Source organism: Xyrauchen texanus, chromosome 32 (genome assembly GCF_025860055.1).
Source record: "Xyrauchen texanus isolate HMW12.3.18 chromosome 32, RBS_HiC_50CHRs, whole genome shotgun sequence".
Taxonomy (NCBI): Eukaryota; Metazoa; Chordata; class Actinopteri; order Cypriniformes; family Catostomidae; genus Xyrauchen; species Xyrauchen texanus.
The window spans coordinates 29,184,231-29,196,991 of record NC_068307.1 but is presented as its reverse complement, the minus strand read 5'-3'; the positions used below and the strand labels follow the sequence as shown (position 1 = coordinate 29,196,991).

General features: G+C 40.1%; 1 protein-coding gene across 4 annotated transcripts in view; it reads left to right on the top strand.

The window, feature by feature from the left end:
* Positions 1 to 820: 820 nt before the first annotated feature.
* LOC127626134 (serine/arginine-rich splicing factor 7-like) overlaps positions 821 to 12,761 on the top strand; it is a 12,360-nt gene continuing 419 nt past the window's right edge. The window contains exons 1-8 of one of the 4 annotated variants that reach the window (XM_052101709.1): positions 821 to 927; positions 3,015 to 3,195; positions 3,273 to 3,449; positions 6,498 to 6,554; positions 6,640 to 6,717; positions 7,088 to 7,135; positions 7,239 to 7,283; positions 11,205 to 12,761. The exon at positions 11,205 to 12,761 is cut by the window's right edge and continues 419 nt beyond it. In XM_052101709.1, coding sequence (XP_051957669.1) covers positions 900 to 927; positions 3,015 to 3,195; positions 3,273 to 3,449; positions 6,498 to 6,554; positions 6,640 to 6,717; positions 7,088 to 7,135; positions 7,239 to 7,283; positions 11,205 to 11,259 — 669 coding nt within the window. In that variant the 5' untranslated portion in view covers positions 821 to 899 and the 3' untranslated portion in view covers positions 11,260 to 12,761. Of the gene's footprint in view, positions 928 to 3,014; positions 3,196 to 3,272; positions 3,450 to 3,637; positions 6,555 to 6,639; positions 6,718 to 7,087; positions 7,136 to 7,238; positions 7,284 to 11,204 lie in introns of those variants that run through there. The other 3 variants (XR_007968408.1, XR_007968407.1, XR_007968406.1) reach the window with 3 other exon arrangements.

The following is a 12,761-nucleotide window of genomic DNA, read 5'->3' as shown; positions in this document are numbered from 1 at the left end:
TGGATCATTTCACGTGCACACGGTGCTTTTGACAATGTAAGAAGTGTCTGTTATCAGATTTGTGTAAGTCACAGTGTTTGTTCTGATTGTCCCGGGCATTTTAATCCCTGCAGGATTTTTAAACGAGTCTGATCAGATATATACATTTTGTCATTTTATAAGTCGTTTCCCATTAAACTCGCTAAACTCACAGTCCGGTACATTTTACAATCTCACGCCCAAACTCCACTCTGCAGTAAATACTCGTGGAAATAAACAAATGTATAAATAAATGTGGAAATATATACCTAAATAAATACATGTTAATAATTAAGGGAATATATACGTGGAAATAAAAGTATAAATGCTTATGTCAGATTTTAACATGTATTTATGTATTTACATGTACACTCTTTTCATTTTTTAAATTTATTTGCAAATAGATTTATTTTGAATTAATATTCATATCACGATGAAAAAATTAAACCACCGTACTACATACTAAATGTACAATACTTGTTCAATAACTTCATATCTTCGGCTCTTCAGTCTCCACATGAGATGACATGGATATCCTCAGACAGTTAATAGTAACTAAGGTGTAAATACAGTTATGTGGGAGATGTTTCAGGCACCGTGAACACAAACCCCTCAAACTGCTGCTGTTCGTGAGCTGTTGTAGATCACTCCACTGCACCATCTCTGATCAATAAATCTCACATCACAGCAAGTGTGAGAAGAATTTATGAGGACGTCATCTGCTCTGTCCTGTGATTGGTCGCCTAGTACAGTGGAGTATCATGGGTAATGTAGTTTTCCAAGTGTGTTTCGTTTGAGTCCGCGCATGCGCTGAAGTGTAGCGCTCGTTTGACAGGCGACTGTTTTATTCTGTCGGAGACTTCAATTTATTATTTCACATCATGTCGCGTTACGGGCGACACGGAGGCGGTGAGTCCCATAAAAATGATAATAAAGCATAAATGTATATAAATGGTTCAATTGCGGAGTTCATAATCTGTGAAATATGACTGTTTATTGAAGATATTCGGTGTGTGTTAGCGCGAGCTGCTAACTGAAATGGCGCCCGCGTGCGCGCTGATCACCATCAATAATAACCACAATCAATAATACTACTAATAATACTGATAAACGTCGTGTGAATGAAGCATTTAACTGAAGTGGAGGTCGATTAAATTTGTGCTTTGTTAATTAATATCAGAATTTATGTGAGTCATTAAATCAATACGAGGAGTTTGTCTGTTTTTATATTTCTTAGTGTTTTATTTACATGATAAAAAAAAAAAAGTTAATTATGGATTTCAGATTTTAAGGGTTTATCAAGATGTCAAGGAGTTTTAAACAGGATTTGGTGGCTTAGTTAAAGATCTATTTTCTTTAACGTATTTATATAAAGTCATTTCAGTCAGAAAATGTGTGTAATATATATATATATATATATATAAGCATTTTGGATTTTGTTTAGGATAATATGAGCGACCATCAGCAGCATTTTTAGTATTAAACAATAAAAACAATAAAAATATTTTGTCATTTTTTTTATTGAAAATATAAATAACACTGTTTTTTTTACTCCAAAGTTTAAATCTGATTGGATGAGCTGCGATAAAACAATGAAAACTATAAAAAAATGTGGCCCGGACAACGTCCCCGGAGGTGTGCTTAAAGTCTGCTAACCAACTATCACCAGTCTTCACTCTGTTGCTCCCTTTAGGCCAGGAAATTTAAGGGAAAGGGCATTGCTCAGCATTGGTTAAATGATAATACCTTGTTATTTGGAGGAGGACATGGCCGGGCCATGAGGGTGCATGGCGCTGAATCAGATGATCAGCGGGAGAGCGAGATAAAGGGGAGCTGGAGACTCCAGTTCAGGAGAGAGAGAGAGAGAGAGACGCTTGTGGCCACGTTGCATGTGTGTGTTTATGTTCGTTTTATTTTGAGTTTTACATGAAACTTTACATTGACTGTTCAGCCGGTTCGCCTGCTCCTTGCCCATCCTTTAATTGCTATACTGGTGCCAAAATCCAGGAATTAAGGGTGGACCATGTATCGCCACCATGTATCCCTCACCTCTGGAGGTAGTGGACATGACCCTCACCAGCATCCACCCGATGCAACATCGGTCCCTCTTTGAGCTGCGCACTGAGCAGGAACAGCACGTTATTGTGCTCCTCCAGGCCCAAGGGGAGGACCAGCAGATATTCCGAAGCTTGCTGCACCAGGAGGGTTCTGCCATTACAACCCCGTAACTGCCCCGCCCCATGTTCCGCTTGTGAACATGGGCCCCTCGACGATCTGGGGGCCATCTTGGAGATTTTTTAATGGACGGCATGGGCATGCGGATGGCCGAGCACCCAGTGGGCAGTCCGATTGATTCCACTGCTGTCCGGGGAAGCCCAACTTGAGAAAAGCCATCCTGCAACGGATCGACCGGACACCCGAGCAGCAGCACCAATGCTTCCGCTCTATGACCATTGACAAGCATGGCCGCCCGTTCGCCTTCTCCCTCAGGACTTCTCTCCCCTGCATCACACCTACACCCAGTGATGCAGGACAAGGCCCTGGAGAATTATCAAAAGCTTACACCACCCCGGATACAGACTCTTATCAGTGCTCCCATCAGGGAAGCACATCCGGATCCTGAGAACCAACACAGGGAGACTCGGGAGGAGTTTTTATCCATGGGCAATCTGGCTACTGAACAAGGACACTTGAGAGAGTCTGTATATTTCTGCAGTTTTTAACAGCAGTTTTTACACCAAAGTTCAGGGGTTTTTAGGCGCTCTGCTTTATGTTGTACTGTGGTAAAGTAACTGTAATGTGCAGCTTTATTTCAACCCTCAGGTGGTTTGTACTCTCAGAGGGTTCATTTCAACATCTGTTGCGTGCAACAAAACTTAAATTTAAGATGAATTTATGTCATACTGTATCTCACTCATCATGTTTATGGATTCAAACAAGGACGCCATAATATAATGAACCACATAATATTCAAGTTTGTTTTGCTCTTGTTTCAGAAACAAAGGTGTATGTGGGTAATCTGGGCACTGGAGCAGGTAAAGGTGAGCTGGAGCGGGCGTTTGGATATTACGGGCCGCTCAGAACTGTGTGGATCGCTCGCAACCCTCCAGGATTCGCCTTCGTGGAGTTTGAAGACCCGAGAGATGCAGAGGATGCTGTCCGTGGGATTGATGGCAAGTAAGTACAATGATTAAACCAAATTTAGAACCAAAGTTGTCTGTTTTATAATGACAAATAATACCGATCTGCTTCAGGATGATTTGTGGATCTCGAGTGCGTGTGGAATTATCCACCGGAATGCCACGGCGTTCCCGATACGATCGTCCTCCCACTCGCCGTCCTTTCGACCCGAACGACCGCTGCTACGAGTGTGGCGAGAAGGGCCACTACGCGTACGACTGTCACCGCTACAATCGCCGTCGACGGAGCAGGTAAGCCCACCTGTGACTGACTCCACGTTATTCCTGAAGTACTGTTGACACTGTCAGCGTTATTTTGTATCTCTCTGTCTGAATAACTTCCTGTTTATTTGGGGATGGGGATGTTTATTTAAACTGCTGTTTTTCTCCAATGTTCTTTGGGATTTGATTTAACGACTGACCTGGTCAAAACCTTTCAGGTTTCATCGTTTGATTCAGAGAGTCACGATCCTTTACGATTTCATGAGGGATCTTGCAAATCTCACACTTACGATCGCCTGCTATGACTGGGGGACGAGCAGCCACACCCCTTCGCTGAGGCTCCTCCCACTGCTACTTAACTATTCGTAGCCCCTCCCCCCCAACCCAAACCAGATGAGAGCGCCAATCTGAGTAAATTCGGCTAGCGATTTGTGTCTACGGTTTTGCTAAAGAGAGCATCGAGAGCCCTCGAGAGACCACGTCTAGACAAAAGCGCCTTGCACACTTCTATCAAGTCTCAGTCAAGTGATTTGGCTGTCAGTGCGATCATCGTTAGAAATCCAAGAGAACGACTAGATGCAGAGGTCGCCTGACGATAGATACTTCTAGATCGTCTAGATCTGCGCGACCTTGCGGGTCGACCTGCAGACTTGACAGGTTTATTTCAAGTACCAATTAATGTGTCTCTCTGTATATGATTGCCATTGAGTGAGCTCAAGTGAGTGGTAATGTTTAATGCTGTGATCTGTGGAACAGAGAGGATGTGTTGGATGCTTAAGACAGCTGAGATCTGTGCTAGGGCTGGGCGATACAGCTGAAGCAGTGTAAGTGACCATCATTTTACTTGGGTCCGTGATGTGATGCACCAGATCTATTCAATTACTAAAAACATTCAATTAATGATCAAGTTGTCTCAACTCATTTAGGGTGCAATACATTTATTTTAATACTTTTTACTCGATAGTTACACATGACAATTTAAAAGTCTTTAAATATATTTTTTGTAGATAATTCTATAAACATAAAAAAAAAAAAAAATGAAAAACCAACATGGATGTAAAGATCAAATTTCTACTAAATGAACATGAGTTTTAAACTAGGTTTTTTATTAAATAAATTGTTATATATAATTATCCTTAAATATATACAGCTCTGGGAAAAATAGGATTTACTGGATTTACTCTTTATAGGTGTTTGAGTAAAATGAACATGTTTGTTTTTATTCTATAAAGTAAATAGTAAATCCAGAGAAACTGATTATTTTGCAGTGGTCTATTTTTCCAGAGTTGTACACACTCATTGAAAACTATTCGATAGATCGCTATTGATCCACTTATTCATGCGGTTATCTAATCAGCCAATCGTGTGACAGCACTGCAGTGTATAAATAATGCAGATACGGGTCAGGAGCTTCAGTTAATGTGCACATCAACCATCAGAATGGGGTCAAATGTGATCTCAGTGATTTGGAGGGTGGCATGATTGTTGGTGTCAGATGAGCTGGTTTGAGTATTTCTGGTATTTTCACACACACACAATCTCTAGAATTTACTCTGAATGTGCCAAAAACACAAAACATCCAGTGAGCGGCAGTTCTGCGGATGGAAACGTCTTGTTGATGAGAGAGGTCAACAAACAATGGCCAGATTGGTTCAAGCTGACAGGAAGGTGACAGTAACCCAAATAAACTCGTGTTACAACAGTGCTATGCAGAAAAGCATTTCTGACACACAACACGTCGAACATTGAGGCGGATGGGCTACAGCAGCAGATGACCCCTCCAGGTACCACTAGAACAGGAAACTGTAATGATTGAAACCATTTTAAAATAACCATTTTCCCCCATTCTGATGGTTGATGTGAACATTAAATGAAGCTCCTGATCCGTATCTGCATGATTTTATGAACTGAACTGCTGCCACATTATTGGCTGATTAGATAACCGCATGAATAACTGGATGTACTGGTGTACCTGATAAAGTGATCACTGAGTGTGTGTGTGTGTGTGTGTATCAATATTTATCTATTTGCCCTGAAATGGCTCAAAAGAGTGGATTTTGTTTTAATCAGATTATAATTTCAACCAAAACAGTCCAAAATGTTAAATACAAGAAGTAAAATACCCCTAAAATATCTAGTTAAAATAATCCAGACCAGTTTTCCACCGTTTTTCATTAAATGCACACAAGAATAATATTTATCAATATATAGATATTGGAACAATATGGCAATACAGTAGTTACAAAACAAATGTTTGAATCTGACCGTTTGAATCGATTCATGGGAACCGGATGTACCAGCTCCGGCGGAAATATGAGTTTCTCTCAAAACATGTTCAGAAAATGTCCTGGTCCTATTTGACTCTAAAAGCAAAAGAAACAAATACAACATTTTATTTTGCATATAGAAAATGAAGCTTATTTAAGATTGTTTTACATTGTGACATTATTGTCATGTCAGTTATGCACATGTAATCCTCATTAATGCAACGCTAGTAATGATAGTAAATAAGACATTCTCATGAACGCAATGTGAAGGAAAATATTATTTATATTGTAAAGTATTCAAGCATTATAGTAGTACTCCCTTTTATTTTCACTGATTTAATATATTTAAAAAATCCAAATGACTTGCAGCAATGATAACTGAGGGAGATATACTGTTAGAATATACTGGAAATAATGTACAATGCAAGAAATCTTAATGTCCTAAACATAGGCTCATTCATGTAGGCTTCGTTTTCTTTATGCAAAATATAAATTAATATTTTATGTATTGTTTTGTGATAATCCCACACAGTTTTATCTTAATGAAACTTAATGACCAAAGTAAAATGCGCATTAAATGAATTATTCAGAATGTTGATTAATTTAATATCGTCAGCACTATCACGTCAAATAAATATTATTGATGTATCGCCCAGCTCTATGTTGTATTTATGTGCAATGTTCAAGTGATTGTGTAGTTCAGATGATTCAGTGAATCTTTCCAAGTGATTCCTGATGTGACACTGACACTGCTCTCTCTGTCCCCTCTGTCCTTCCTCCTCCTCTTCTTCATTCCTCTGGACTCGTTCAGGTCTCGCTCTCGTGGAAGGAGGTATGCACGCTCTCGCAGCCGCAGCCGAGGCAGACGGTGTGTGACAGAACTGCACGAGTCTTCTGTTATCTTGTGAATGTGGTCCATTTAGTCACGAGTAAACCCGTGTGTCCTCTCTCAGATCCAGGTCTTTCTCTCCTCACCGCTCTCGCTCGGGATCTCCCAGACGCTCCAGATCTGGGACGCCCAAGAGATCCAGGTGAGTTCTGCTTCTTTGGAATCTAGTGCTGGTCAGATTCCCAAACAAACGACTCTGAGCCAGTTCGTTAAAGTCGTCAGTGAATGACTCATGTGTCGTGTAATTGTACTTCAGTCTCCTGAGAGTTCAGTCAGGCAGTGCACACATTATATGACCACAGACTGATGAGAGCAGTTTGTTGCAGGGATTGTAAGATGAATGTTCAAAAGTTGATAATGGTTAAATGGGTTCATCATTTCTAAAGTGTTCGGCGTAACATTCCGGTTCTGATGTGCTCCCAGTTCTTTGGGGTGTTTATAGTGTGATGTGTTTGGCCATGTAATTGCTGATTGCAGTTATATTTCATAATTCTTTCTCTTGACCCAATCAGATCCAGATCCCTGTCTCGCTCACGATCTGGCTCCGCCCCCAGGCGAAGGTAATTATTGAGAACGCACCTGTTCGGGTTTATTCTTATACCTGTTGATGCAGCTGAATAAATGATGTCATCAGTCCAGAATAAAAACGGTTTGGTTTTGTAGGTCTGACTCGGTCGCGAGATCAAAGTCTGGCTCTCCGGCGAGGAGGTGAGAAACACACACACACACACATCATACTTTAACACAGAGCTTCAGAAACACATTCAGAGACATAAAAGAAAGTTACTGAAAGTGTACTGCATATAGATATGTTTTCAGCTGGATCTTGAAAGTGGATAGAGAGGAAATATTAGGAAGCGTAAGGGGTGATGCGTTATATAGCTTAGTAGCAACAACACAGAATGACCTTTCACCAAAAGCCAAGTTCAGAACATCCAAGAGTCTGATTAGGCAGATAAAGGTAAAGTACATCAGACAGATAGACCAGAGCATGCCCATTATAGCCTTAAATATTCTGAGGAGGATCTTGAATACGGGATGCAACAGGTTGGTAGATCCTGCAGAAGAGGGGTGATGTGGGCAGACTTGTGAAGGTGAGGACTGTTGCAGATGCATTTTGGACATACTGTAGTCTAGCAATGTGTTTTGGGGGTAAACTGATAAACTGGGCATTACAATAATCAAGCCTTGAGGTGAGTCAAATAAAGCACCAAGATTACAGACAGAAGGGGAGGCCTTAACATGAACCCCGTCGATATCAAAGCACAGGTCCATTCTTTTTATTTGAGTAGTGGAGACTATTCATAATATTTCAGTTGTGGTGTCTTTGAGTTTAAGATCATTCTGGGACATCTAGAGATCAGCTTTTTTGGCTCCTGATCCTATATCCAAGTATGAAATATCTGCCGATGCCGAGTCCTGATCCGATACTTGTCCTAGATAATAGAGCTGCAGGCTGTTTTTCTGTTTGTTTACAAAAATAACAAAGTAACTAAAGATGTCTTCAGCTTAATGCATTTATCGTTATTTTTAGAAACTCACATATAAAATCAACTTCTACTTCGAATGGTTTAATAGCTTATATTAACTTTAATATTCCGGTACAAAAATAAATCACAAATCCACTGAGTTCTGTATGGATGAATATAATCTTACAAATGGTGTAAACAGCTTGACTTGAATAGTCAGAACAAAACATTTATTCTATAAAAACCTTTCGCAGTTACTCTTAAAAGTGTCGTAAACGGTTGCACTTGAACAGGCCCGAGATCAACAATGAGACGGTTATTAATAGTTCTGCTGTCAATATCAAAACGCCATTGTGACACCATGAGAGCATCACACACAGCAGAGATGCATTCAAAAATAAGACCAATATATCCATAACAAGCTGTAAAACTGCTCCTGTGAGACATCATTCATATGTACGGTCTGTTTACGGTCTTTGAGTTGTGCTGTAACACATCACTCATTATTAATCCAATGCATGAAGGCGCGGTGTCGTTACTGAAGGTTAAACCGTTACATCTGTTATTAGTAGCATTGTGAGCAACATTAATGTGATTTAAATGGGGATGAGTGACTGATGATGAGATATTGACGTCTTTGACAGAGAGAGCGTTCACGTTAAAGAGAGTAAAGCTAAAAGCGCTCATGATCGCTCAAAGTCTCTATCACTCAACACAACGTCTGATCGTCATGACTCACGTCAAGTATCATGTATTGCATGTTTATTTGTTGTTTAATGTGTTTTTAAACCTGTTAGCTGCCTCTATATCCTCTTCCTGTTCACTGTGCAACGAGTCCGAATAACTCCCGTAATGACTCTAGATAATGGGCAAATTAATATTCATACACGTGTAATTCTTACACATTTTATAAACAAACCGGCATATTTATCTCAATGACATCATGTCTGAAAGTTTAAATTCGTGAATGCTTGGTTGCCAACAACTTGCCCTCCAGAGGTCATTCTGTCATGCTTCAAGGGCTGAGAAACACTCGTTCATTAGAGCAGCAGTGCATGTGTGATTCCTGCGAAAGAGATCGGCCCAAAATCAAGGCATGATCGGCCGATCACAGATTTAAGACTAATATATCCCTCGATCGGGACATCTGTATCTCTGATACATGCGGTGAGTGAGTTGAGCTGGTGGTGAGGTAATCTGGATGTCATCAGCATACTGAAATTAAAGGCCATGTATACGTATGAAGTCACCAAGTGGAAGCATGTAAATAATAAACAGGAATGGTCCAAGGACTGATCCCTGGGGAACACCTTGAGTAGAGGAGCAGTGGTAGATTGGTAATTGTGTATAGTGATGAAATGTTTTCTGTCAGGAAGGTTAAAATTGAGCTAGCATAGAGCTGAACCAGTGACGCAGAGAGATGCAAACAGTGTCAAAAGCTGATCTTAGATCAGTCTCAGTGCTGTGTGATGATGGAAACCAGACCGTTAGGAGTAAAGTCCGACTGCACTTGTGAGGCCACTACTTTTCAAATATGTTTGCTAGGAATGGTACATTTGAATGGGGGTTACAGCAGCAGTTATTGGTCAAGGGGACAGGATGTAGAATTAGATCACTTATTGTAGGAGGAGTAGGGTGCACTGAGACATGTGAGAAGCACATGTATGTGGTGTATCATTGGCAATACACTCAGAAATAGACTTTAATTTGTCTGTGAAGCATTACAGGAAGCCATTCACAAGCTAATCAGAGCCAGAATCATCTGAAGGCTTAATGAGTTTGTTTACTGTTGCTTTAGGTCTGCAGGTAGAGTTTTTAATGGTTGAGGAGAGATGGGAGCAGTGAAGGCAGTTTGGTATTTAAGCATGTGCTCTGTGTAAACCAATGAACATACAGTTCTTCTGTACAATCTTTCAACGGCCTTCAGCTGTCATAGCCCGGAGCTCAGGTGTGAACCAGGCTGAGGCGTGAGAGGAGGGATCATCCTAATCGTAACGGGCACGCTTCTGAAGCTCTTCAGACATGGCATCATTATAGATAGAACAGATCTCTGATGGACAGGGAGATGAGTCTGACAGAGGAGAGGCACTTCTAGAATCAGAGATGTGGGGTTAACAGAGCTGATAATACGATAGGAAAGCAGTTTTGTATAAGCATGCTGTAGATATTGGAAAACTGAGTCTTTGGGCACTTGCCAGGTTTCAGTAAGAAGCACATCCTGTTGTTTGTCATGATCATGTCTTTAAGCACTGATGATTTGCCTGTTAAAGAGCGAGAGTTTAACTACAAGACGTGAGTTTGCGGCTGCCGTAATGAGCAATGATGTTTGATTTACACAATGAATGACATGATTTGAATGTTGAAGTTTACAGGAGCCCGTGTGTTTGACCAGACTGCAGGAATGCCAGTCGGAGATAATAAGGATTGCTGTACAGTGTCGTCTTCGATTATAACCTGGACGGCGTACAATTTCGAGTTGTTTACACCACTCATAAGTGGTTACTGAACAGACATGTCAGATGTAAAAGTGAAGTCCAAAGAACAGCATTTGAAAGCAGTTAAACAGACATGACCAATAACTGTTCAGGACTCAAGCAAACATCTTACAGATAAAACTACTGTGTTAGCCAGAACCTTATCACAACCTGTGTGTGTGTATGTGTAAAGTGTGTGTGTGTGTGTGTGTGTGTGTAGCGTGTAAAGTGTGTGTGTGTAGCGTGTAAAGTGTGTGTGTGTAGTGTGTAAAGTGTGTGTGTGTGTGTAAAGTGTGTGTGTGTGTAAAGTGTGTCTGTGTGTGTAGTGTGTGTGTGTGTGTGTGTGTGTAAAGTGTGTGTAAAGTGTAAAGTGTGCGTTTAAAGTGTGCGTGCGTGTGTGTGTAAAGTGTGCGTATAAAGTGTGCGTGTGTAAATATTGCGTGTGTGTAAAGTGTGTGTGTAAATAGTGTGTAAAGTGTGCGTGCGTGTGTGTGTAAAGAATGTGTGTGTGTAAAGTGTGTGTGTGTGTAAAGTGTGTGTGCGTGTGTGTGTGAATAGTGTGTGTAAAGTGTGTGTGTGTGTGTGTGTGTAAAGAGTGTGTGTGTGTAAATAGTGTGTGTGTGTGTAAAGAGTGTGTGTGTGTGTGCACCAGATTGAACATGATCCTTGTTTTTTGTGTGTTTCAGTCGTTCGCCCTCACGGAGTCCTGCAGGAAGTGAGAGTCCAGAACGAGATGACTGAAGCTCTCTGTTGTTTTTCTTGAAGTGACGTGTGTGTGTGTGTTTGTCGTCAGGGGTTTGGAGTTGATGCTTATTGCAGTACAATTAAAGTAAAACTAATAATTTAAAAGGCAAGATAAAAGCTGTAGTTTTGTTGTGATTTACAGAAGTTCTTTGAGATCTTTGGAGTAGATGAAGAAACCCTTTGTCTGTTTTTGTACCTGTTTGTTGTGCAGTAGATATTGTGTACAGTTCATATGTAACCTGCAATTGTTTGAGTTTGGTTTGTGATATTAAATAAAGTGAAGAACACTGTTTTCATCATGTGGTGTTGAGTGTGTTCCAGCAGGTGGTGCTGATGTGCTGATCTGTAGTTGTCATGTGACTGCAGTGTTCAACTGTGTCAGAGACGGCAGAACCAACAAATCAACATTAGAGGAAAGTCTGCAGATATTCCACACATTTGTTATGCTTTTTAATTTCTTTGAGAGTATAAACGATCATGCATAAATATAGTTTTCCATACATAATAAACAAATTAATTACAGAATTGTTTCAAAACTCTTGTTTATATAAAATAAAAACTTTTCTTTACCAGATAGACAAATCTTCAGTGCTGTGAGTTTAAATATGAACTGCTCCGTGTCAATCCATGTTGAAAAATCTAATGGCATACAAACATTCAAAGAATAAGTGATTTATGGTCTCTTCCAAAACATACGTTTAGTCTCCATGTCTCTAAACATATATATATATATATTAAACTTGCTTTAGCGGTGAATATATGATTTATTTTTCTCTGTATGTGGCAACACCTCTAAACTCACCAGGGTGTGATCTGAGACGAAGATGTTTGCAATTGAGCGATCAACAACAGATGAAACGAGGGACTTAGATATTAAAAAAAGATCAATTCTAGAATAAATCTTATGGACTGATGAAAAGAAACATGTTGTCCCTCCCAGATGGGTTTAAAAGTCTCCAAATATCTGTAAGACCAAGATCTTTACACATCAGTGTTGCTCTCTTACACACTTTTGCTTCACTATGATCAAGAATCCATCAATAGATTAAAGTCTCCTCCCAATATTATATCATGAGGGGTTTCAGCGGCTCGCAACATCCCTTCAAGATCTATAAAGAAGCCCTGCTCATCAGCATTAGGTGTGTAAATATTAGCCAAAATCAACATTTGCCTCTGAATTTCTGCTAAACAATAATTCTTCCTAATTTATCTTTAATCTGTTTGAGACATTTGAACTGTAGATGTTTATTTATCAATGTAATGACTCCCCTGCTCTTACTCGAGCAGCACTAAAGAACACATGTCCACCCCATATCTGCCCAAATGTTTCAGCTTCCTGCGGGGAAAGATGCGTTTCTTGAAGAAACACTATATTATATTTATATGTTATTAATATGCTATATTTAAGAAGAGAAATAACCTCTTACGGTCCCCGACCCGTTCACATTCCACATGGAGAGAGACAGTGTGAGAGGATTATTAGCATCTGACATATGAGA